The sequence below is a fragment of the Idiotropiscis lumnitzeri genome, chromosome 3 (genome assembly GCF_059441095.1).
Source record: "Idiotropiscis lumnitzeri isolate Australia: NSW breed Sydney's pygmy pipehorse chromosome 3, RoL_Ilum_1.0, whole genome shotgun sequence".
NCBI lineage: Eukaryota > Metazoa > Chordata > Actinopteri > Syngnathiformes > Syngnathidae > Idiotropiscis > Idiotropiscis lumnitzeri.
In genome coordinates this window covers 16,758,099-16,784,888 of record NC_142393.1, presented here as the reverse complement: position 1 = coordinate 16,784,888, position 26,790 = coordinate 16,758,099, and the positions used below count along the sequence as shown (strand labels likewise).

Sequence of the window (26,790 nt, the reverse complement as noted above, 5' to 3'; positions counted from 1 at the left end):
ATTCAATTTGCCTTTATGCCCCAGGAGGTCGGTTAAGTGAATGGAAGTGTTTTGGTTTTTTTCTCTGATGCAGATTGCCACGTTTTTGTTTTGTTTCTGATTGCTTTCAGTTTGTCTGCTTGCGTGTAACTTCCGGGCTACTTTTTGACATATCAATCAATGTGTTTGTTTTTTTATGCGTTGTTTTATATGGAATACGATCATGGGGCACTCATCACTTCGGTTGGCATCACACCAGGGGCTATAACGTTTGTTCCGATGTGTGCTTTTCTCAGCGCTCATGCGGCCGCTGAAGGATTTGAGGCTATTTGAAAATTCTCTGACTTGCTGACCTGGCTTCATGTTTGGCTGTGTTGTGATGAACTACGCCAACCCCGCTGAAAATTCTTCACATTGCAGATATGATTAAGGGAACTTAGCGTGCGCTCTTACTCACACTGGAATGCCTCGCACATCTGTATCTCGCCTTGGGTGGTATGAACAGAATTCAAGAACGGGTTATGGTCAACTATGGTCATGGAACAATTCAAGTTTTTTTCTGAATGCTTAAACTCTTAACAGTGATTCTTGTAGCACAATCTGGAAAAGTATTGATATCTGTCGCAAAACCACTCACAGTTTGCAAAAGCACAAACACTGCTTGGTAATTTTGGAAAATACACTTTGAATGCCAAGCAGTTTTTTTTGCAGAACTGCAAACACAATTAATTGTTCACACTTAATTTCCCAAATGATCAACGCTGTCCTTGCGAAACGATTCACATTTATGGTTTCTATTTACACCATTCTGCCAACTGACCGGCGACCCCATCACAGAAGAAAAACGTTTTTGAAATTAGTTCACTTTGTAATCAGCCACAGAATAATGAATGAATGCGCACAAGTCGAACCTAATTGTTTGGCACAAGAATACAATTGCTATAAAAAGGAAGGTTTTGAAGAGTTCGGCAAGACTTATGTGCTTTTGAAAGAGAACCATGATGTTTTCTTTTTTTTTTTTTTAAAGTAGTGAAACATTTTCTTATTTGTTTACCAATAAAAGCCAAAGGACGATTCCATTTCCAGGTTCAGAAACCGATGTGCTATTTAAAGACACAAGTCCACAGTCTGACCGAAAGACATTCAAAGAGAACAATTCAGGCTGTGCTGATTCAAAATAGTGATCTGTACCGTTTGATCATCATTGTGTAAGTAAGGTAAGGCACACTATGTCCTCGGCACCCACGGCAGTCACAGCATTTCAGGCCACCGTGGACACGGCAGCTTTGCAGTAAACCTACAATATTATAATATCCTATATCATAGTAATGTGTGGTTTTCCTTCACATCTATTTTCTTCCCTCTGATTTCATTTGAATTGTGTCCTAAATTTGCTTTTGAATTGAGGCCCCAAGTAATGCTGATGTGAGCATCTCTTTCCACGCTCCCTTCTCACACTTTTTCATCTCTCTGGCCTCTAACACCCCCCCCCACACCTCCTAAATCTCTGTTTCTTCATGAGTCTCCAAAATCTTCTATCCATTCCAGCTGTTTGACATTGGAAGGCAGCAAGGTCACGTGTAATTGAGGGAAGGTTATAGAGTGGAGGAGGAGAGATGAGACAAAGAGGGTGTCTGCAGTTTTTTGAGGCTAAAGATGCTCCAGGGGAGTGCATCTTCTGAGAATGTTTCATCATTTGAAGGTGAAGCAGCTTGACTGAAGTAAGAGATTGATTGATAGTGTGGAGGAGAGAAAGATGGTCCTGGGGGAGATAATGAGGCTGAGTTTGGGGGATTTGCGCTAGAGACATGCAGGGGGTGATTTGGCAAGGAAATGACTGTTCACGTGCTTCACCAACATAAACAGAACTCTCTATTGCGAGTACAGTGGACCTTGGAAATCAATTGGAATCCGTGGCAGGAGGAATTTTAAATGGATTTGCACAGAAAATGGGAATCAAATTAACTTGGGATGGTGATAGAGAAATTAATTGTTTTATTTTTCATTCTGTTTTGATTAATGAATTAATTGACAACTAATCAATGAATCAAAATGAAATGTCCTTTCTCTTTGTAAATAATTCTCAACATTTTTGCAGATCTTCTGACATGTTACGGACCAAACCAGTGAAGCTTTATTAATGTTTGTGGATTTTCTGCACCCTTAATTTGAAATGTCTTGCTTTTGAAGTTAATGAACCTGTTTTTCAAAATCAAATTCATTGATTCATCGACCCAATATTTGACATATTAGTCAATGATTAAAAGAATCTTTAGTTCCACTCCATTCCTTTCAATCTCATGGGATATGTCGTGCTGTTGTATACAACTGATTCGAGTGACACTATTGTGTCCTGTGTCGTGAAACCTTTTGTATATAGTGCCACAGAAAGCTTGACTTGCCACTCCTCAGCCTCAAGGTAACCATACACAATGCAGTAGTAGAGAAGTGGAGCGCTATCATCTAGACGGATGGGTGTATGGGTAGGGGGACGACATACAACCGCTCGATTGGCTGGCTGAAGTGGAAGAGCACCTCCAAGAAAGGAGTTGAAAATTGAGACAAGGTTGGAAACAAAGAGAAAGACATTATTTGGTGCAGGGACGGGAGACAAAAGGGGGCTGTACCAGGTGGGTTCTTGGCAGGAGGGCTGAATGATTTTAATAGGAATAATAATCCTTGATGATTAGAGAGAAAATGCGGCATATCATTTAAGGATTTTTTTCCATCCACTCTTTCTCACTCTCTCTCTGCATATGATCACCATAACTTAGCTGAAGGTCATTGAAGAAGCGTCATCCTCTGTGTGTCCTTGCATATGTGAGTGTGTGTGTCTTTGTATGTTTGTGTGTGCGTGGGTGAGAAAGCATGCATGTGGATTTAAGAAAAATCCATAGATGATGAGAAGGTCATCTTGTCCACTTGGGAAAATCACGGTATTGCCGCATTCTCTCACCATATTCCAATAATGTAACGGCCAAGAGCATTTGTGACTGATGCATCTCACTTTCTTCTCCAATCACTCCTTGTTTAAGTCAGACACAAAAAGCCCAAGGAAAAAGCAAACCATTTATGCGGTTAATTCTTTGAAACTGTCTTAAAAGAGGACTAGTTAATTGTTGTTGTTTTTTTTTCTCTGGAAAAAGTAACCTTGGAAAAGGATGGCTAATATGGCACACTGACATCTTGCATTACACCACCCATCGCCATTTAAAACAAATTTGTCTCTGAGTTCATTCTTGGATGCACTCTTATGGAGTCTTACAAAGTTGCTCATGTCTTGACCAGGCAGCTTTATCTGGAGCTTGCTTGTTTATGGGTGAGTTAGTTTTGTGTTTTGGAAATATTTCTCTTCAACCTCACCCTTTAGAATAGACTGTCACCTAGAAAGTGCGGAACCGATTTGAAAACTTCTTTTAAGCTGCTCGGATGAGCTTGATTGGTTTTCAGGGTGTGCCTTTGCACTAGGTGAATTGCCAGGTGTATGCATTTCTTATTTAAAGTGCATCTCAGCAACTTTCTTATTCCAGAAGGAAACTGCTCCTTGGTATTTCTGACCGACAGGAAGTGCTGCCTATTGTTTCGCAGCGGGTAGAGGGATGTTGGGAGAAGGTAGCTACAGACTTTGCCGTGCGCTTTTACATGATGTGATTGTGTTGATTGAATAGATGTTTGGTGGGCATGTGTTAATGAATCCAAGAATAACCCTGACAAATATTCAGACCACTTGTTTGTTTTTTCCTCTTTTTTCCGTTAACATTATTGGGTCTGCAGTAAGCAGGTCATGACACAAGTCAATTAAATCTCTGCGTTCTCTTCAGAGGCACGTTTGTTGTTAAATGGGTCAACGCATCAAAGCAGCTGAACTTAAACTGGTTTAGAGTGAGTGATTGATTAGATTAAAGGAGGTCCAATCAGAACGGAATCATGTGGCGTCAAAGTACTATAGTCCACTTTGCACCAAGTGAAATATAGATCATTATCACATGAAGACATTTTCTAGAACCCAACCGATATTGATTTCTTTTTTTTTTTTTTAGTTTAATGCCATTTTTGGCCAGAAAAAAATACGGAAGACCTATTATTCTGCCAAATAATATAAAAAAAAAAGTTCAATGCAAATAAATGACATTTACACATTTTAACAGGCATCAATTATATGCGTATTTTCGCTATTCACGAGTCGGCCTAGTACTTATTTTCATATTTAATGCATTTATGTCTAATTTATGTTGCACTGTTTTTGATTTTTTTATTTTTTATTTTTAACAAATCGTAAATTTACATTCTGTATAATATAGTTCAATTCCTTGCACAACTTGCATTGCTGATCCACACTAGGTTGTGGTATAGATTTATGTGTAATAAATAACGAGAGTACTTTTTCTCATGTACAACTGCTGTAAAGTAGCGTACATAAAGGTAAAACCAGTCGGTAAACATCGACCATTTGGCTGATTATTTTGCCCCCCCCCAAAAAAACAAAAAACAAAGAATTGGCGCCTGGTTTACTGCATGGCCTTTTAGTGGGGAATTAAAATACACAATCACAGGTTTATGTAATTATACTGATGTATGATATTGTGAAATCTGGGAACGTTTTAACTTAAACACACACACATGCACGCACACCCCTACACACGCACACACACACACACACACATACATTAATTGATAATGCACCCATTAAGATGTGATTGAGTGCAGATTACCTCACCTGTGGGAAGACAGATGGGCTCACTTAAAAGCTTCCACACTGCTCCCCTTATGGACTTATTGTGTCTGCTGGGCACACACACACGCACACACGCACACCCTAAAATGGGTTTAGCACACTTTACAGTACACTCCCTGTGTGTGAATAAAGTGATGGTCTCTTGATTGGGGTAATTATAGCCAGTATAGATCCAATTTATCCCCCTTAAGACTTCATATTGTGCCTTAGTGCTGTTGTCGTGCGTGAAATTTTGTCTTTTTGGTTTACGGAAATTTGACTGAGTCAGCACTCGACTAATCGATGTGCTATTTGCACATGACATTAATCAACGGGGTCGGTGACATGCATGTGCTGTAAATGGCATGTTCTGGAAAGGACATGATGACAGTCACTGTAGTGATTTTTTTCGGTACGGTACATCACATACAATATACACGTACAGATCTCTTTCACGCCCCCTCCCGCTTTTTGTGTGCAGACCCGGATAAAGTTGCTTAATTGCTTTTACGCAATAGCTTTATGTCATCACTGTTGGTGTTTAACAACAGAGGCCGATTTGTGTGGTTGTGGTGCTGCTTTCTCAGTGCCGCTAAACTAAGGATGATAATGCCAAAGCTGTGACTACATTTGCTGTATTTAAAAGGACAAGAGTGCTCTCTAATGTCAAGGATTCAGACCTTATAAGTGCGAGCCATAATGTGGTTCGGTGGCCAAGTGGTGGCCGTGCATGTGTTGCGCCTAATGGATCTTCATCAATTTGCAGTATAAGAATGTTTCTGGAGAATAAGCCTTTTGCAAAGCCTGGCAAGCTCAGTAGATACAATGCAGTGGAAGAGGAGCATAATTATGAAGGTACGATTTGGTGGAGGTGAAAAATGCTCAGTGTAAAATAAAGTGATACATCCCATCATTACCTTATTATTTATCATTTACAGAATGTGTGTACACTTGATTATTTGAGTTACAGCAGATAAATATAAAAACATTTGAAAGAGAAATTTAACATGAGCAATTGACTGACTTTTTTATAGGCTGTGGATGAAAAGATCCAAAAGTCCAATTATTGACGAAGATGTACCGTTGATGGATGAAGGCTCTTGTATTAGTTCTATATTGACTTTTCAAATGTCCGTCTGTCCACACTGCATTTGTTTTCCTCCCTTTTCAGTGTCTTGTGTTCCTCTTTTGTTTCCAGTCTCCCTCCTTGTTCTCTCTTATTCGCTCTTGTCGTCTTTCCCCAACTCTCCCGTCACCCCTCCCCCTCTTTTATTTTGCTCCCATCTCCTCCCCTCACTGCTGCCCTCTTCCTCGCTTCAAAAGAAAGCTGTGTGACATCATCAACACGCGTCCGTCCCTTTTCAGCAAGAGGAAGTGGAGACGTGGAAAACGAGGAGCTGGCACCTCCGGCTAATGCATGTCTGGCAGCTTCCCAGTTACTAAGACTACACCTACGGTGTCATGTGTGTGTTGCTATGGTTACCCTGCATTGTGATGTCCCACAGCAGCTGTCAGGGGGAGCGCTCGGGACTGTAAAATGATTGCTTATGCTCTTTTGGTGCGAAGTTAATCAAATTTTAAGTGAAGTCATATATCATCGTGAATTTACTTTTTAGTCAAATGAGTTCGGTTTATATTGTCCCATTGGCTCAATGAAAAGGCGGGACTTATAGACCAGCAAAGGGCAGCCCAGTCGCTGGTGTGTTCCAATGGCCTCATCATGCATAATTTCAAATTTAAATGCAATTTTGCATAATTCAGCATCCCCTTTATAATTTCTGTGGGGGTTTGGTAGATTAAATTGATGTTGTGTTTGCCACTTGTTTCGCCGTTAGCTATTTTTCAGCCAAAACCAGATGTGTTTATTGAGTTTTGGTTGTTAGTTAGCGCGATGGATGATGGGCCAATGAAGAAGCCACAAAATACTAAAAGGCGCTGACTCAGAAATGTGAACGAGATCTAGTTCTTCGTATACCTCACTGTCCAAAATCTAACCAAGCAGCACACCTGCGGGAAGTAAAAGTAGACGACAAAATGGCTTTGAGACCCAAGTAGGTGGAGCTTGTGAACGTCACATGACCCAACCCAGAAAACAGGTGAACCTGGACACTCGTTACCTCCACCCTTTGGCACCGTGATGTCATTTTCAGTCAACAGCGAGCGGCAGTACAAGGCAAAATGGCCGCTCCCTTGAACGGATTAAAGATTAAAACAGGTGGATTTTTCTGCGTAATCCATTTGCCACAAACGCAATAGTAATCCAAATACCATGTTTAGACTTGTGGGAGCACAAAGAACATATTATTGTAAAGATAATTTTTGACTTGACTTCCTGTTAGATTTGCTCTAATATCATCAGAGCAGAAGAAAAAGAAAAAGGCAAACACTACTATCGTTTATCATGAGTTTCTGGGAAAATATCGTTACAGGTTCTCATTCCTATACTTTTGTAGGTCCCAAACTTGTCCCTATTTTTTTTCCATGTAGTCCATCCGACAGCCTATCGTTCTATGTCCTAAATGTGTCTATCTACCTTGTAGGATTCCATTTGTTTCCTAATTGTTAAATTATGTAACATGGACAGAAAGAAACACACTGCTCTGTCCATGCCCCTCGTCCTCTCTTTCCGTGCTCTAACTCTCATGTCACGGATGACCAGATTATATGAAAGATGCTGAGTGGTACAGACAGTCCACTCTGATTGGATCAGGACGAAGAGCGAATGCTGGAACATTTATGGTGGATTTTTCTGTTAGGATTTGACAGTAGTCAGCAGAATATCCCAAAAATTATTCTGGACATTTGCTTGTCTCTTTTGCACAAACTCTGAAAAAGGTCTAATATGACACAGCACTTTTTTTTTGTGAAATGAAATACTTACACTATCTTTATTTTGTTCGGAATAGTAGTTTTGTTTTAACATCGAATAAAATATATTCCAGCAGTTAAATGTTCTTGAAAAAAAGGTTATTATCGTCGCAATTGACATTTACAGTATACAGAGATAGTGTGTGAGGTGTGTTGTCGATTTGCTCAGTTGAGTGGATGACTCTCTAATCCTGCAGTAAAAGAGATTTATATCCTTTCGCATGCTGGTGGAGGACATTACTGGACCATGACCACAGGTCAATTCCACCGGGATCACATTTTTAATAGTGAGACAAACTGAGATTTTAGCATTCCCACTCTGACTTTTTTTTAGGTGGACCAAAGTGATCATGATAAGAAAACTTGAAAGTCCCTGATTAAAAATGGATGGCTTGACACAAACCAAGTGGCACTCACGAGTTGTAACTGGGTCTAACGAGAATATAGTGGTTCGTGGCGGAAAAATGTTTTGCATTGAAAGATGAATAAATATCACTTTTCCTTTTCTAAATAATACATCCTATTATTCTCACAGGAAATTGTTAGAAATTGAGACTCACGTTTAATTTTTATATATTTTTTTCCTTGATTTATTGATTTTAGTTTTTCCATCTCATCTTCAGACCAAACAGTAGCTACTTCTTCTACGCTGATAATGTAAAATATTTATTTTGTCCTTTGTAGTCAAACATGATTCACCAAGTAGACAGACGACACTCTTACTTGTGCTTAATTATGCTGCTTACGTATTCAGAAGCTGTCAGTTGAGGTGCATTGTGACCATGCATGGCTAAGTTCGTTCAGAAACATTGTTACCTTTTTTTTCCCTTTGTTGCTTTTGAACAATCTCTTTTTGTTGGATGGGGAAAAACATTGTTGTGCGTATGTGTTATTGTCCCGCAGAAGAATGCGCTTGTAACTATTAAGAGCCACAAAATGTGTCTGTTAGTGTTTCTATTTAATCAAGGATGTTTTATGTGTCCCACTTTTGCAGTCTTTTCAGCAGACAGCATGTCAATACTCTGGCCCGTTGAAAGCACATTAAGTTGATTTATGCACAAACGCTCCGGTGTTGTTTTGCGTGTGGTTGCGGGCCAGCATTTGTGTTATTTTGACTCTCTGCATTTGGGCCGCAGCTAGACTCTAAGTAGGTCGGCTCAGGTCAAAGTGAGTCGTGTGTGCAACGTTTGATTTCACTCACAATTTTGATGTCATTCTCTCTTAGAGTCGGGAAAGGACTTGCCAAAAGATTAGTTGTCATTTTCATTCAGAACTACAACAGCTTTCAAATATCCAATCAGACTCAAGACATGTTGTGAAATGTGAAATAAAGTGAAGGAAAGGAAGACGGATGGCAACTATTAAAGGGACATAAACGAAGGCTAGTCCTACCTAAGCTGCACTGTTTCCTTCACAACCTGGGCCAGTGGTAACCACTGCCACACACCGCAAAGATGGGGTTGGCAGGAAAAATTAAGACAAATGCAGAAAGATTCACTCTAATTCAATTACTCATTGTTGGACAATGTATCGACATTGCGACTTACCCCATTATCTCTCACCGTGCAGCTTGGACCAGCATATAGTAACAATCCTGCAGCTGTCTGCGCTTTTGCAACAATATCAAATTTTCAGCGTAATTTTCAACAAACTGGAAACGTGTGCTTGCTTCAAGATGCTTGTCACTCTTATTAAATATGCATTTGTAGGTGAAACAAATCCATGATACACTACACCTGCCAGAAATGAACCAAACATTGGACACTAAACACCAAAACCTTCTGCCAAACCACTTAATAAAAATATGCTAGCTGAATTCTGACATATAATGCGAAACGCCATAGATGGGCTAGCAACAAATAACATCAATGTTATGGTAATTATAAAGCTTGCAGCAACTGAGCTTTAACACAATTAGGGCTGCCCCCGGGCTCCTGAGCCGCATTAATATATGTTTATTATTGCACAATCGCTATCCTGTGATACAACTATTATTGTCTGCAGTCTTATAATAATATCAAAGTATATATTGTAGATATTATTAAGGAGATATTCAGTGATTCCCGCTATATAATCGAATATACAGTGTTGAACAAATGTTTTAGCCCATCCGTCATGACGAGACCATCAGGCATCAGCAAGTGCTTAATTTGAGTCAGCTCAGGTAATCACACACATGACAGTAATTAACACAACTGGACGCTATATTGATCTCTGGTGGTGGTAGCATTTCTTGAAATTAAAGTCTCACGTCTCATAAACGCCAACGCGGGGAGTTATTTCTGTATATTTGCCTTGCTACTCGGAATCAACCTGCCAAAGCTCCTCTTGCATTGTCTATTGCCAGAAATTATGCTATGATTTATAGTTTACACCCTGTAGAAAAACAACTGGATGCTCCCTATTAAGCCTGTCGCTTCAGCTTAATTAGTATGGGAACGAACAGCATGCTCTTCCCATCGTTTCCCATAAAGCTGCCGAAGGACCCTTTGAACGAGGCATACGTGTGCCTGCGTATGTAGCGTTTGATCGGAAACAGCTCAAACACGCCCCCAAAGGTTGGCAGTGGCCTGTCAAGGCGGTCAGAGGCGCCCTTTGTTCTGCTCTCACATCATAACGTCCGACAGAAGCAGCATCTTAACAGATTGTCGTTTACAGTTTAATGGAGCACTTGGTGAATTGCAATGTCATGGATGAATTGAGTGGATGCATGGTAACATTTTGAGTGGATGCTAAAAGACGTCACTGTGGGCTAATCAGAACAAAATTGGAGCTATTACTTTTTAACATAATGTGGGAAATAGATTCAGGTTAATAAAAATGTATTATTAATTAATATACCTAAAACCAGTGACACAAAACAGAATGCACTACTTCACTGCAATCGGCAGAGGCGCTCTTAATTGATATGACATTGGCCCCAATGAAGTGATGAATATCAGATTGTGCACAACCACAGACGCATTCGCGCTTCCACGGAGCAGATGGACATTCTATGGTGTCGGAAATGCTTTTGTGGGGTGCCGATGTCTTCCCTCACGTATGGTTTGTTGGCAGCTCATGTGTCTGGCGTGATAAGAGTGGGAGTGGAGGATGATGGAAAGCATTGCAAGACAATGTTCTATTAACCACGAGAATTGAGTTGGAAATGGAAATCATATAAAAGATGTTATATTATCTTTTGCAGCAACATGAGCAGCACTGTTTACACACAAAACCACTTTGAAAACAATTTTACCATAATATGTAAGTGTTTTGTTATAACAGGGTAGTAATTGCTTTTGTATTTTCATACTCCTGTTAACTTGTCAGATGTAGGTAGTTGACATGTATGCCCATAGAAGGACATCCTTCCCAATTTATGTTCTGGATTACTTTATGAGGGCTTGATTATTCTAAGTTCTCTGTATTATGTTTCATGACGAGCGCAACAAGCTGTAGCCTACTAACCACGCCCCGTTGATCCTTCTATAATGCATCCTTTCCCTCGCCTTCCTCTCCCATCTCATTACACCCTTGCTTTTTGTCCTTCCATGTTTTTTCATTAATATGCTGCCGTTGGGTGGTTTAATGTCAGGTTTCTGATGCCGTCACCATGGCAACGTATGTGGAGCACGGCTGCTGGGGGTTTAAATGGACGCCGTTTCACACTTCCTACTCACGCATTCATTTAATTTACTTTCCTTGAGCTCATTCCTATAATTATGTATATTTTGTATATCAGAAAATATAGTAAAAGAAAAAAAAAACGAAAGACATTAAATGTAACATGTCAGCCCCACGTCTTGTCTAATAATTATATTTTTGCATAATAACACATTATGCTCTGCTTATGGCGGCATGGTGGGCGACTGGTTTGCACGATGGCCTCACAGTGCTGAGGTAGTGGAATTGAATCCGGCTCCGGCCTTCCTGTTTGGAGTTTGCATGTAATCCCCGTGTCTGCGTGGGTTTTCTGTGGGTACTCCGGTTTCCTCCCACATTCCAATGACATGCATGGTGGGTTGATTGAACACTCTAAATTGGCCGTAGGCCTGAGTGTGGGCGCGTATGGTTGTTTGTGTATGTGTGCTCTGTGATTGGCTGGCAACCAGTTCAGGGTGTACCCCGCCTACTGCCCGAAGACAGCTGGGATAAACTCCAGTGCCCCTGTGACCCTTGTGAGGAGTAGCGGCACAAATAATTGATGGATGCTCTCCTTGTTAAAACATGTGGGGATCACTGCAAACATTTAAGCTTCCAATAAGATCAACCAAAAATAAAATGTCTGAGCACATGATGAGAAACTGTGAAATCGGTTGACAAGTACTGAATATAATAAATATCAAGAACAGGTAGTATAACAAGAGAAGTGTGTGGTGGCAGGCTCTTGCTTTGAAATGTGTAGTGCCGCCACCTCCTGGGCTGGAGTGGAATAGCATCTAATGGCCTACTATGATTTCTTTATAAAACAACAAACCTTGGCGGAGGTGTTTGCCTTTTTCATTTTCAGACTGGCCACATTGCTAAATATCAAATATGATATCTAGGCCAACATTTAATTAAATCCAAAGTCATTAGGCCACTGAGACCCTGTGTAACTCTTTGCAGAACCAAGCAAACAAACTCAAATGTGTTGGTTTAGTGGACTAAACTTCCCTGCAGTGAACATCAAAATGCAATCGGACCCCGAGGTGGATAGAATAACGGCATTCTGACTCCTCATTAGCTGCCCTTATTTGTTTTGTTGGCCTAATAGCCGTACAGTAGAGGTTCACACACGAGCAAGCAAAAATCATTCACATTAAGTCTGTGTATATGAGAGACATCTTATGGAAGACACAGAGAGTATTCCGATCAATATGCAATGTCTGTTGTGGGCATGACGGTTCATTTGTGCAAGGTCACTTACTAACACAGTGCCTTATTAAGAAGTGTCTGGCGGCACACACGCATGCACACACGCAGAAGCATGTCGCTAATAAAAGTGGTTGAAAGTGAGTCGAGCTATGCTAACAAAGACCTGCAACTACTCGCGCCTCATCCTTTCTTTTGTCCCCCTCTTCCTCACCTTGCATCCTTTGTTCTGTCTCATGCTCTATTGACTCTCATTTATGTCTTTTGTTCATATTTGAGTGCTGTGGTTCTTGTGAAAGATTAAAAAAATACAATTGTGATAAGTACTGATGGTGGAAAGAGAGAAGGGACATTTAAAGGGAAACTAAAACAGACAGGATAGATGTTATGTCTGGGCGCGTGCATGCCATGTATGTCATACATGCTGTGTGGAGTGTGGGCCATGACTTTGCTTCAGAGATGTGGAGGCAGCCTAATCGATATGTTACATTATCCCATCATTTACAGTATGGTAGGTGGGTAGATACTGTAGATACTACAATAGGACTGTAATGTAAGTCTGCATATTAGGAAAGCAAAAAATATAATTGCATTGAAAAGCTTTGGAATTTCATTGGGGTTGCACTAGATCTTTGAAAGTAATATCAGTCTCAGTGAGAGAAATGAACAAACAAGTTTAAAAATAAAGCTACTTTCTTGGGGTCTTAGCCCTAAGGGTTTCTTCCTTCTACCAAATGTATAATATTGTCACTATAGGTGACATGGTTACATTTTCCAGTGAAATTGTAATTGCGGTTTCTTTAAATGGAAAGACTGAAGTGCAAAAAGTATATGTTTAAAAAAAAAAACTATCTCTGCCTTCAAATTTTGCACTGTGTGTATTTTCGCCGATGGGCAAAGTGGCATTTGCGCTGTTGTGGGTGAGAACACAGTTGACTTTCTTCCAAGCCAATAGTAGCTCTCATTGGCTTTAAATTCAATGCTGGCGAGGCATGGGGGAAGCTGAAACTGACTCTCGTCACGAAATTCTGCATTTCCTTGTGTCTGGGTATGTCCCAAGTTTTGATCCCGTTACACAGCATAGAGTGGTCTTCCAAATTTTGGCACCTTGTAATAAATCTTACAGCATGCCAACCTACAACGTACGAGTGAAAATGCAATGTAGGCTCTAATGTCCAATCCGATCGCTCTAATGTCATCCCCCAGTGGCAGATTTAGGCATGTACGACATATGCAGCCACATAGCACGGCATTGCTCGCCTGCCCCTGCCTCCAAAAAAGGTGCTCCCTGATTTAATTTTCTCCTGCACAAAGGCTGTGAAACATTGGAATTTGTGCTGGTAATTTGCGCCCCCTAGTGGATGTGCCCTGAAGGAGTTTAACATTTGTTGACCCAGTCTCCTCCAATCAGTCTTTCATAAACACTCAGGTGTTACTTACAAATTAGAATAATGGTTATCTAAACTTGAGGCGTAGTTTACATCAGAACATCCCTTCAGGGTACACTGCTGTATTGACAGCATGACAAAGCAATTTGACTGTGTTATCTGTACACAAATAACCGCGATCCATCATCCAAGCCGCTTATTCTCATGAGGGTCACGGGCGTGCTGAAGCCTATCCCGGCTGTCTTCTGGCAGTAGGGGGGTACACCTCGAACTGGTTGCCAGCCAATCACAGAGCACAAAGGGACATATTTGCATGGATTGTGGGGACTGGAGAGTTCTATTATATGCTGTTATGTGTTGAGTAGCAATAATTAAATTGTTTCTGGCGTTTTGGCTTGGAACTGCATCTGCAGGAAGTAGAATGTCCTAGTAGACAATCAGACTTTGTTGACAGTGGGGGGGGGGGCTGTTTATTGCCCACTAAAGCACAAGTAGGTTGTTCTCCCACTGTAAGCGGCATGCATGCACACGAATAAGCAGAACCAACGTGGTTTGCTGCGAATAGTGCTGCTGTTGCTTAGCAAGCTACAGCAGAGGCAACAAGCATGACACTGAATTTGCATGCAAGCAATGAAGCGTAACCTTACTGACAGACTACCCACAGATGCTTTAAAGTCTTGTCAAGTCCTATCAAGTCTTGAAACGTGCTGACAATTTGTGCTTTTGAAATTGTTCTGAAATGAAGAGTTCGCCTGTAACCAATAGGAATCTCTGCAAACATGTTTGTTAGATAGCGGATTAACATTAGGCGTCGTGATGTCCTACTGTTCTGTTATATTAAAATGTTGTTTATCGCCTCACACCTTATTAACACGATAAAGAGCAATAAGCATTTTTTGGGATGGGCACGTACCGATCATGTATCGGTATATCAGGTCAATTTCGCCCTTATTATAAGGTATCCGGTACTCGTGAAGGCAACCGATACCAAGCCGCCCTGTTGTGGCCGTTTCATTATAAGAAACAAAATTGCATGCATGGTTGACCAAGTTTTTCCAATTAAACTGCATCCATGTCAATCCTCTCATATGCTCATTAGGATGCAATTTCTGCAAGAATGGTCATAAGGTATATATTAATATTATAATGAACTTAAACATCACTATTTTATGTTAAAAAAAAACTAATGTCATGGTTTGTTTGAAAATAAAATCAAATAGAAGCAGCGCAGCATAAATCAAACAAATGTGACAGTTAAATATGACACACATTTAACTACCAGTATCACTAGCACACATATATGACAAGGATTAATGTCCGTAAATGCGATTCATTCATCGAGTGGCTTTACCATCATTACTATAGACATGACATCTCCATGAGTATTGTTTCTGAATCCCATGAGAGGAATCATGAAGCAAGAAGTGAACAAGAATAAAAGAAAAATATTCATCGTTTGTCTGCCCTTATTAATGAAATGAATCACAAATCGGTTGTCCTTTGTTAGCAGCCCTGGTGAACTAATTGAGTTCTTAACCTCTCTCATCGCCTCTGCCTTTCTCTGCGCTTCCATCCCATCCGTGTTGCGCACAGGCCGAAAATGATGGTGACACAATTTGCACACAATTGGTTATGCAACATGTTGTGAGTCGCGCTGTGCAGACTGCGCAGCGACAAGGTACGGCACTTAGCATCCACTTTTCTGACATAAATCCACACAGTCTCGGTACAAATGTTCACTCCTGATTTACCTGGTTGCCATCTGATCTTTTTATTGCGCTCAGATGAAAAAAATATGTAAAATATTCCCAAGAAATCCTCACCAAAGCTTATCCCAGCTGACTAGACAGAGGCGGACCTGGGCCCAAAATACTTTGAACTAAACTACCAAAACAAAACCAAAAACAGCTTTAAATATCTCTCAACAAGCAAAATTTCTACTTAGCGACACGACTTCATCTCCTACTGTTACGGGACTGTTAGTCCAGTGGGATACTCATAACCATAAACAGTTGTACTGTGATGACGCATGGCCAAATAGCATAAGAGAGCACCCAAGAACTGCTGGGAACTAAAAAAAAAAAAAAAAAAGGAAAAAAAATGTTAACTGGTAGTGTGTAAACGAAGCTGTCTTCATCACTTGTAGCGTAACCGCAGAACTGAAGGCAACGCGAGAACCAGCATGTGGCCGCCACTTACTAAATGTGTGTTTGTGCATTCCTGTGTGATGAATAATTAATTAAAAAAAGGCTAATAAAAATTGGAAGATCAGTGCCCAAACTGAAAATGATCTTGAATGAGATGAGGAAAGACCAGAGAAAAATGGGGATGATCTCCAAAAATGACACCTACATGGACTAAATATGTACGTGGGTAAAAGCTGAAGGAATAGGTGTATAAAAATACATCACATACAATTTAGCAAATATGAAGATATTCATATATTTTTTATATGGTAAAAGATGTGCCATAGAACATCTCATACAAAATTCAAAAGCGTCCGGTCTCTTAAAGCACCCGGATAAAATATTTTAATGACTGACTATCTACAATTTAATTCCCTATGAAAATATTAATATGCACACACGCTTTAGTTTCTGCTGCTGCACCAATTGCCCATACATGAATATTACATGATTTGCACATTCTTTGAACATGTTCTATATTTACATGTAATGTATGTAAAACTTTGCACAGTACAGTATATTGCATCTCAAATTTCCCCATTGTGGGACTAATAAAGGACATCTTTATCTTTATAATCCCTTTGAGTGCATCATAATTCTCCTTTCAAATCTTACCACTGCCAAACAATCAGGTATTCTCACAACCTCGCAAAGTTGTGCCCCACATTATCATTTGTGAGTGTCATGATATTCATTTCTTTGGATTTCTTTTCTCAAAGAGCTCAGCTTACTAGACTCGCTGCTTGAAAGTCAAAAACCGATGCGTGACATTTGGTGGGTGATGCCAGTCTTGTGTCGAGTAATGTGCCCTTCCGCTGCTCAACCGATCGAGGACTTCCGACTTCTGTTCAACTTTGAGCCACAATCGATGATTCCATTTACAGGCAGGCTTATTGATGAGCCATTTAAGTGCCATAAACTCTCTGTGCTGTGATAAATATATCGCAAAGTGGATTTGGGGGCACAGAGAGCCAGAGAACTTTGGAGAAAGGATCAGACGGGAAGGGCAGTGCAATGTGAAAATGAAAAGGTCAGCGGTGTTGCCAAAACAGTAATGACGGGTTAAGGAGAAATGAACCATCACAATGGGCAGAGAATGAGCAGCGAAGAGGGAATGGGTGGAGCTCATCAGATTTGTGGAAAAGAAAAGCATAAACAAGGCAATGCCTTAAATGCTGACAATGTAAAAGTCACACTCCTCTAACAATTATTAATCATTTTAGAAAACGCATAAGATTGCAAAAAAAATCACCTCTCATTCTTTTTTTTCAGTCATCCCCTTCCTTCCCTCCCACCATGCTCCTCTATTGTTGTTGTCCACTGCAGAGTAGCTTGTTTCCATGGAAACACACAGAGCCATGATAAACTCGCTTGGCAGCGTGTGCGTGTAGGCGCGCGTGTGGGTGTCGGTGTCGGTGTCTGCGTGTGTGTGCGTGCGTGCGTGTGCGTGTGTGTGTGTGTGCTGGAGTGAATACGAGATGATGATTTATGAGTGTGTAATATGCTGAGCAGACACAGGCTGGTGTCTCGTGAGCAGAGTAGTTCATTAGCAACGAGAACCAGATTTTTGTTGGATTTCATCAACTGCCTTTGATGTGCAATCTTTGTTGTTGTCGTATTTAATCCTTCTTCTCCTCTCCCTACTTCAAACTGTGTTAAAGCAGCGATCCAGAGGGAGGCAACTGCAATACAGCTGCAGTTCCTCCTGCTTGTGTTGTGTCATGTTATTGCTTCTAACAGTGTTGCCCTGGTGATAAACACCACCGTGGCGATGATTCTATGCATAGCAATGACGGCGGCGGCAGTGTTTGTGTTTTTGTGGCGGTGTGTTTGACTTTAACAATAAATCACTTTTTGGTAAGAGTATTTTTTTATTATTTTAAAAATATGCAATTTGATCAGTTATGTGGTGTAATTGGTTTTTGGTGCATTGGGGCCAAGTAGGACAGTGAACCAAATGAGGCTGTCGGGACAAAAGCGCCCTTGTTCTGTGTTTTGCATTACCACCACCTACAGGACTGGAGTGGAACAGTCTTGTATTCATTATGTTGTTCACGTCGTGACTTTTCACCGAGACGAGTCAGATGTTCAAAATACTGAACATTGCTGTTCATGTACAAACACATAGTCCGAGGTCTGAATGTAATTTTACCACTCTCACAAATGTGTTCCAGAACTCACAGAAGAAAAGAGGAGTGCGACCCAACAACAAGCCTGACAAGAAGCTCACCACACAGGTAGCAGGCACAAACACACTAAGACGGACATACTGCTGTTTAAACACTCAATAAACTAAATGGAGCAGGAAGACGGGCTGATTTATCGGCATGACATGAGAAGGCATGGATTGTCAATCAGTCATTCCCAGCTTTTATTTAACCGAAAATAAAACCCATACGGACTGAGGTCTCTTTTTCAAGGGTGATCATGCCAAGGAAGTGGAGAACAATTTATTACAAAGACGTCATAACAATAAAAAAATATAATGAATGATTGAAAGAGAACAGTGGACACAAACCGAAAAGTATACATTAAAGACAACAATTACAATCAGTCTGTGTGTAAAGATTATATTTATAGATATTCCCAGCAAACTTGGAGCAGATACTTTTTAACATGAAAGCTCATCAGGAATAGCCATATAAAATTAGACCGGTGCTCCAGCCCGCATGTAGCAAGTGATGACCGACCAACTAAGGAGGAAAGATTATGCCATAGATGCTGAGTTTGTAATAAATCTCAGGGTCGAGCAATGGGACACGGAAATCTCTGTGCTAAGTCATCATCAGCCATTTGTGACAGACACAGGGCCATGACCGGCTGTTTATGGGAAGAAGGAGAAAAGCTTGATGTTACAAAGAGACCAAGGGTGAAATTGAATTTCTTGATGAATTCCTTGACATGGTATTTAAAATCTCAATTGTTGTCCAGCCAAACGGAGAGATAGTGTTACGTCTCAACAAACCCAATGAATACTACTAATAAAATAATATAATAATAACAGAGCTTACTGCAAAGTAAATAAAATCAGACGAATGAAATGGAAACGAAAGGAGTGCAAAACTATCATCATCAACATAAATATGGAACTGCATGTGATTTGATATAACACCTTTTTTTGTAATTTAAATATAAAAGAAAGAAGTCGTCCTAAAATTGCACACTGTGAAATGAAGTCATTTTGTCATCAAAAGAAAATGTGGCATCAAGTTGTCAGAAAAATAGTAAGCCATTAATACATTACATTTGAGCTGGACTATTTCCCAGCCGCATGTGGATGAAAATAGCACAGGCCACTGCTTTTAATTTTAAATTCATATCCTTGGACTGATGAATTAAGCACGCCACAAAATATAGTGAACAAGCTGTCGCAATGTCTCCTGTGTTCTTTATTGTGTTTACTAAATCTCTGCCAATTTCCTGTCATTTGCCTTGTCTATGCAAGTATTTTTGCATAATTTTGGCCCACTCATTTTTTTACGGTTTTTTTTTATGGCTGAGATAAAACCAGCATTTAACGGAGATACAGACTTTACATGTAAAGACTAGAAGGAGTTGATCTCATTGGCTGTTCTCATAGACTTCTTATCCCAAGCACGGACCATAAATGGTCGTGAATGTGCTGGCCCACATCTCACTTTATGTGTTTGGAAACGCTTCACAGGCTGCAAAGCCAATACAGCCACAGTGTTGCCAGGGAGGTGTGGCTGAACCAGGTCACCTTGGGTCAAGATAAAAATGTTTCTGCATACGACAGTGGTGCTTCAAAGTTGACTTTCCAAATTCAAATTTGCATTGCGAGCAATTATTTTTGGAATCAGACTGAAATGCGCATAACAATCCAAATCAAGGAACTATCTGTAAAATTGCAGCTTGTAAAAATAATGTGATTTTAATTAAAGAGAGTCTCTTCAGACTTTCAAAAGAATTGGTATTGGACGTTTTTCAAGTGTTTGATCGATAAAGAAAAAGCTGCAGCAAGCAGCTGGGCCTTTGGGATTGAGTGCTCACTTTGTTGTGCTTGTCTTTTTCTTCCATCATCACAGGAGGACAGCTCAGACCTGAAGTGTCAGCTCCACTTCGCCAAGGAGGAATCGGCCCTGATGTGCAAGAAGCTGACCAAATTGGTGAAGGACAGCGAGGCTATGAAGGAGGAGCTGGCCAAATATAGGTCCCTTTACGGGGATGTTGATGCCTCCATCACGGTAGAAGAGGTATTTTTTACTTATATTCTCTTTTTTTAGGAAAAGAGAGATTTTGATCTATTTTTTCAAATGTATTTTACAGTATATATTAACTTGAGTTTTGATCAAATATTCTGAATGTTCATATTTGGGAAAAAAAATGACATAACCCTTTCACAAGGTCAGTTGATGAGCTCACTTTATTTGACTCGGGTCAGGTTGCCGACTCCCCCCACACCCGCGAGGCAGAGGTCAGAGTTCACCTGAAGCTTGTGGAAGAGGAAGCTAACCTGCTGAGTCGGCGAATTGTCGAGCTGGAGGTGGAGAACAGAGGTCTCCGAGCTGAGATGGACGATATGAAAGGGCCTCAAGGTAGCACTTGGTCCTACTTTCTTTTTGTAATTTGGTTTATATGCTCTTAATTCATTTACCGCCACTGACGACGAAAGACGTCTGTTTTTTTTTTTTTTACTCTGCTGGTAGTGAATGAGTTAAATTCCGCTTTCCAAAATGAACAATTATTTTTTTAAAATGACACCTAATCCATAAAGCTGTTATTCAGTAAATGATACAATACAATGTCTACTATACATGTGAATGTGGAAAAAAAAAATTATCTTGCTTGCACTTATGTCTTACACAAGAACACTCTTTTTGAATTGCATCTGAAAACTTCCATTTTCATACCGAGACTATTTTTGCTCCCTCACTGTTGCGTAACATCACTCCTGTTTTCTTTAGATGGGCCTCAAGAATTTAGTGGCATTGGAGGTGGTCCAGGGACAAGACCCGTCGTCGGTGTCGGCGCTTCATCTGAAAACGTCATGGAGCTTCAAAGACACCTCCAGTTTGTGGAGGAGGAGGCGGAGCTCCTGAGGAGGTCCCTGATGGAGATGGAAGAGCAGAACAAGCTCCTGATGAATGAAATCAATCGCTATAAATCTGAGTTGCCGCCGCCTACGGCGCCCCTTGCTTCCGGCTCGGTGACGTCGGAAAGGATGCTTCTCGATGGATCGCTTCACTCCGCGCAGGAAGGAGCTGTGCTCATCAGCCCAGATGTGTCCCCCCAGGAGGAAGAACTTCGAGTAGCACGTCTTCAGATCGGAGAGCTAGGCGGGAAGGTGAAGAAGCTGCAGTACGAGAACCGAGTGCTCCTGTCCAACTTGCAGCGCTGTGATCTTGCTTCTTACCAGCCTCCCGCCTCCTCCTCATCTTTAAGAGTGAGTCTGGAGACGGACGAAGAGGCTGGAGATTCAGCCGAGTGTCTCCCGACAAGGTAGAGTCAAAGTGACATGTATTTGAGTCTTTGAGTTTTGATTCTATTAAGTATTAGCATGTAGCAGTAATTGCAAATAATTTTTATTGCCCTTTTTGGGGCCCAAAAAAAAATGATTTTTTTTTTTAAATATGCTGAATATTTTAAAATATTTTTTTTAAAAAGTCATCAACCGTCCTTTTGCTCACTTGTCCTCTGTGTAAAAAAGCCAAAGAAAAAGCCAACTGTTACGGTTCCACTGTAAATCAAATTATTTTCAAAAAATACTGTTTGATGGAGTTCCCTTCTTTCTTTTTCCATCAGTTCACCACAGCGCAAAGAGCCATTAGGAGTGGAGAACGCCTCACTGGAGAGTACTGAACAAAACAACAAAACGGACAAAGCTGCCGGGCCAAAAGCCTCAACGTTCGGCCTCCTCGGGCTGAAGGAGCATGATGCTTTGCTCGCCATGAGGGACCAGGCTCGCCTGATTTCCACGGCGATACAGCTCCTCACCGCCCCGGAGTCCAACTGCCTACCGTCCTCGCCGTCCATCTATCACAACGTTTGCAGCAACGAGGCGGCAGAATCTTGTGACCTGGAGAAAGCGCAGTCTCACTGCCAGGTGCATCTGTTTTTTTTTGTTGTTCCACTGTAGTTTGCTTTTGTGTAAACCAAGAGGAAAAAAATCAATTCCTCCAGGCATTGAAATTGAAAATACAAAACCAGAGACACATTTTTACAATTACAGTCGTACCAAAATCACTAATGGTTTGCTCATCACTTTTGACACCATCTCTTTTGGGAAAACCTTGCCACAACTGTGTGACCCAAGTAATGAAATGAGAATTACTCGAAGGACAACGCTTGATGCCTGCAAATCGCTACATGTCCATCACATTGCAGTAATAGTTTCACACTCTTATGATGTCAACATTAACTGCCATTGTCAAATTTACCATGCCCACAGTGAAACATAAAATTGAATCCAAACCACTTTATGGAAACATGTCTTTTGATTAACAACATTTTGAGCTTCACACATAGTTATCTGTATAATTCGGTCTATTCAACCAGATTTATTAACTAAAAAAAAAAAATAAATCCAATTTTCCCCTCACAGAAACTGGATCATTTTGTTTTCTGCAGCCCCTTGTTCATTCTAAATATATCATATATCACATATCTGACTTGGCTTGCATAACAAATAATGTCATTTACATTCTGTGTTCCCAAAAGATCTCCGAGCTTTCCGACCTGGCTGACCGGCCTCTCGTTGGCGCTTTGACCAGCAGGCTCCAGGCCCTGCACAGCCAGCTGCAGGTCTTCGTGGAGCGTGTCGACAGCCTGGGTAAATCCTCACTTGGCGAGGGTCAGTCTTCCTTGACCTCGTCAGTCAACGTGTTATCCTGCGCTGAAGACCGGCATGATGCGCTCAAGACTGCAGAAGAGAAGGTACAACACATGATGTTCACGCCTTGTCATCATTTCTTTTCATTCTGTTTATTTTCTTGTTTTTTTTTTAAGCTTTTTTTCAGTTATTTTCTTTTTCCTGCACTCTGCTAATCCTACTTTCTGGGTTTAGTTGACCATTCCCAATCCCATCGTTCTTGAACTGGATTTACAATGCATGTTCAAATCTGACTCGATATCATGAAAACATTTTTTTTTTAGGATTTACCAATGTCCTAAAAAAAAAAAAAGATTTGTAAAGATCAGGAAAAAAAAGTCAGAATTGAGCTGCTACTGTAAGCCTCCCTCTGTGGCCTTTGCATGCAGTTGGATCAACGTTCTCACCCAATTGTGGACACTGCTGTGGGCCTCAAATGGAGCCTGGTTGTTCTTGCATGAAGTTGCTTTCATTTCTATTCTCGTAGTCTGAATTTGGGATTTAGGATTTTTATTATTTTGTAATTATAGTAATATAGGAATGTGTTGTCTATGAATATTGTACTCTACATGTTTCAGAGCCCTATAAAATCAACTAATGTACTGTGTGTGGCACTTAAAAAATAGACGTCAACTTCTTATAACGCATCCTGATCTGTTGCTGTTAAATGTCATTTAAAAATAGATGTAAATTCATGATAAGATTAACTGCTGTTTCTCTATTATTGTTACACATCTCCTCCGATCTCCAAAACAACTTTTCAGGAAACCCCAAAAAACAGCACGACTGTTGAGTCATTAATACTGCATTGTCAAAGATAGCAAGGAATTTTCAACTGTTTTGACAATAATTTATTTAAAAAAAATATTGGATCCACATGAGGACTAACCAATATTATATAATTGTGGAAAATATTAAATTCTCTGAATTTTGACATGGATGATTTTGTCCCAACGCCAATGATTTGTTAAGTGATGCATTCAGGGGACTTTGATCGTGTTAATAACATACAAATTTAATTATCAATTACCCGTACACTACATTTTTTTCTCTCTGACATCAAAACAATCCAGAAATATCCCATTTTTGTGCAGCGTTTTGTTGTATTTTCGGACTTTTTTTAAAATACAGTACCTTGGCGGGGAGAGTGCATGAAATTTGCTCAAAAACATTCACTTAATCACATTTCTATTTCACCTTCTTAATTGTGTTATAATATCCAGCAAAGTGAAATCATTTTAGACTCCATTAGAGGCCAATTCTGAGTCCAAACACCCCTGCCCTCCCTTTTTCTTCCTTTTCTCCCTTCTTCCTATTGTCTTTTCTCTGCATGGGCACCATAACACGTTGTCTTTCACGCCCCGCATTGCCCTTATTTTAAATCCCTCCCTCTGTGTCATTTTTCATGCCCCTTTTCATCTTTATCACACCTCACATCTCGTTTCCCCGTCTTGTTCAAACGCTTCGTGTTGTGTCCCTCGCTTTGACCTTTCACTCGTTCGCCTTCTCTCGCTGTCCTCTCTTTCTCCCTCTTCTGTGCTCTTCTGTGTCTGTATCGTCTCCCTCAGCCTTTCATTATCTCCTCTGTTTTGCTTTTCTTTTTTTTCTCCACTCTTTCCTTCTCTTCTCTGACCAAGCTCTTTTTCCTCTACATCCTTTTTTTTGTCATGTAAAAGCCACCAATTGTTATTTTTGTGTTTGTCGAGTATATGCATTTTTTTTAATCATTTGTCCCATTGTTCCTTTTTTTTAAAAATTGTTTTGTCTTGCTTTTTCACCTCACCTTTCCTTCTGTTATTTATGATTTCATCGTTCGTATGTTTGTTTTTCATTTCTTTCTCCATTGACTTGCCCACGCGTGAATGCAGCAGCCTGATTGTAGGGACCAGTTGCAGCCAGGGTTCAAAGGCGAAACAGAGGGGAGCGCTCATGCGGACGATGACAAGAAAAGAAAAAAGCACATTGAGCGAGCCGAAGAGGATGAGGAGGAGACTCAAGATGCACTGGTAAGTAACACAACAATATGATTTAGCACCGGACTCTTGTTGTGCTTGTACTTTTGCCTCTTTCACACTGCCTTTGTGCAAAATTGTGCAAAATCAGATGCATAACAGCAGCGCTGGTCTGACTTTCACTGAGTGAAAAGCACTGAACCAGAGGCGTTCCCAGGCCAGTAAGGAGAGCGAGTGCTCTATTTTCATGAACGGTCAAAGTTCTATGCTGAGCACAGCAGCGATGGTGCTACATTCTGGCTAAGAGGTGTTACAGCCCTGTCAGAAATATGTGTATTTGATATTCTAAAATGTATTCATAAATTATTTTCTAAATTATTTCTCAATCGACAGCCACCACACGTCCGTGGAATTCGGTCTGCCTGCACTCCGAACACATTCACCAAAATCACGTTAGACATACCCTGATGTGGTCTGAGCAGGTGTAGGTTTAGATTGACTTTCTGTCACCAAATTGTGACTCCACCAGCCGCGTCTCTAACGACACTTCATCAACATCTGCTGCACCGGCACTCACAGCTTGACGGAGTCCGCTCTGCCAAATGGGCAAGCAAGCTTTGTGCTGGCACAAGCATTTGTGCCCTGCCGCAAATGTGCTGTCTATGAAAATATGCCCTGATAACCTCATCAGGGAGGCGTCCAAAATGAACGCCTGAGCCACCTCATCTGGGTTCTCTTGATGCGGTGCAAAGTCTCTACTCTCATTCCCTCCCCCCAGATGACTGAGCTTCTCATCTTTGCTCTAGAGTAGAACTTGGAATCCTTCTGAATGAAATAATTTCGGCCTCTTGTATTTGCGATGTATTTATTGTGGTCACAACTCACAGTTTGTGGACACAGGAGCTTAACCGGTAAATCGATAGCTTTCCTTCGGCTCGTTTCCTTCATCACCTTGAGGGACCAATGCAGAGTTTACATCACTACAGACGCTACACCATTGCACTTGTTGGTCTCCTAATAATCATAATCGATTTTACTGCAGGGGTCACCAACCTTTTAAAAGCGGAAAACTACTTCTTGGCTAATGATGAGTGGGAAGTGCTGTCAGTTTGACACACTTTTAAAATAACAAATTTGCGCAGATTTCATTTATTATGTTATTCATATATTTTTATTTAGACGTGAGCAAAATTGTCTCACTTGGCTAAGTCGACCACAAAATTGGGTTGTCACAAAAAATTATGCCTTGAAATGATGATGATTATCTGAGCAATCGCAGGACTAATCGGTATGATTTAAAAATTTTTAAAAGATTTATAATTAATTAAATAATAATTAATGACAGTTATTTCTGTTAATGATTTCTCACAATGATAAATACCAATATGCAAAAATTTTTCTGTAAATGTTTATATTTTCAGATTTAATTGTAATTTATATAAAGTTCCTAGAAAATCACAATGCCCCTTCGCTGGTGAGCTATTTTTGGAACAGGCCTGCTGGGCAAATCATATGCTACGGCATTGGTGACCTCTGTTGTTCTGTATTTATAATGCATTTTGCAAAGTGCACAAGCTCCGCTCCACTCCCGCGTACAAGTCCCCAATAGCCTTGAACCTGAAGCGCCTCACAAAATAGATGCATAATTAATTACTTATCCTGTCATTTATAAATGTTGTATTTTGCTGAAGTTGAATCGGTGTATCACATTTGAAGATTGCAATGTTTTGAAAGTTGAGTTACTCCGACATCTTCCCGCCTCTGATGCTGCCAGCCCATTCGGAGGTTGACCGCCTATTGTAGCCATGTGCCATCAATTCAACTCACCACATCAGAGAGAAATGCACAAATACAAGCAACTCCTTTGACAAATTATCAATCGCACTGACATTTTTATTTTGCATCCTCCAGCTTTCTCACAAGACAGCATGATGGGAAAAAGCCAGCTTTGATGGGCAGTGTGGAAGGGGCTTTCGATCGCTGTTTATGTCCAATGTACTCTTCCTAGCGAGGGGCAATGACAGCAGTACAACACGAG

General features: G+C 40.6%; 1 protein-coding gene across 3 annotated transcripts in view; it reads left to right on the top strand.

Moving 5' to 3' along the window:
- mtcl2 (microtubule crosslinking factor 2) overlaps nt 1–26,790 on the top strand; it is a 54,560-nt gene that overhangs the window by 16,502 nt on the left and 11,268 nt on the right. For 2 of the 3 annotated variants that reach the window (XM_088289589.1, XM_088289591.1), the window contains exons 5-11: nt 18,146–18,208; nt 20,018–20,185; nt 20,374–20,527; nt 20,897–21,431; nt 21,735–22,035; nt 22,650–22,865; nt 24,669–24,806. In XM_088289589.1, coding sequence (XP_088145715.1) covers nt 18,146–18,208; nt 20,018–20,185; nt 20,374–20,527; nt 20,897–21,431; nt 21,735–22,035; nt 22,650–22,865; nt 24,669–24,806 — 1,575 coding nt within the window. The remainder of the gene's footprint in view (nt 1–18,145; nt 18,209–20,017; nt 20,186–20,373; nt 20,528–20,896; nt 21,432–21,734; nt 22,036–22,649; nt 22,866–24,668; nt 24,807–26,790) is intronic. The other variant, XM_088289590.1, reaches the window with a different exon arrangement.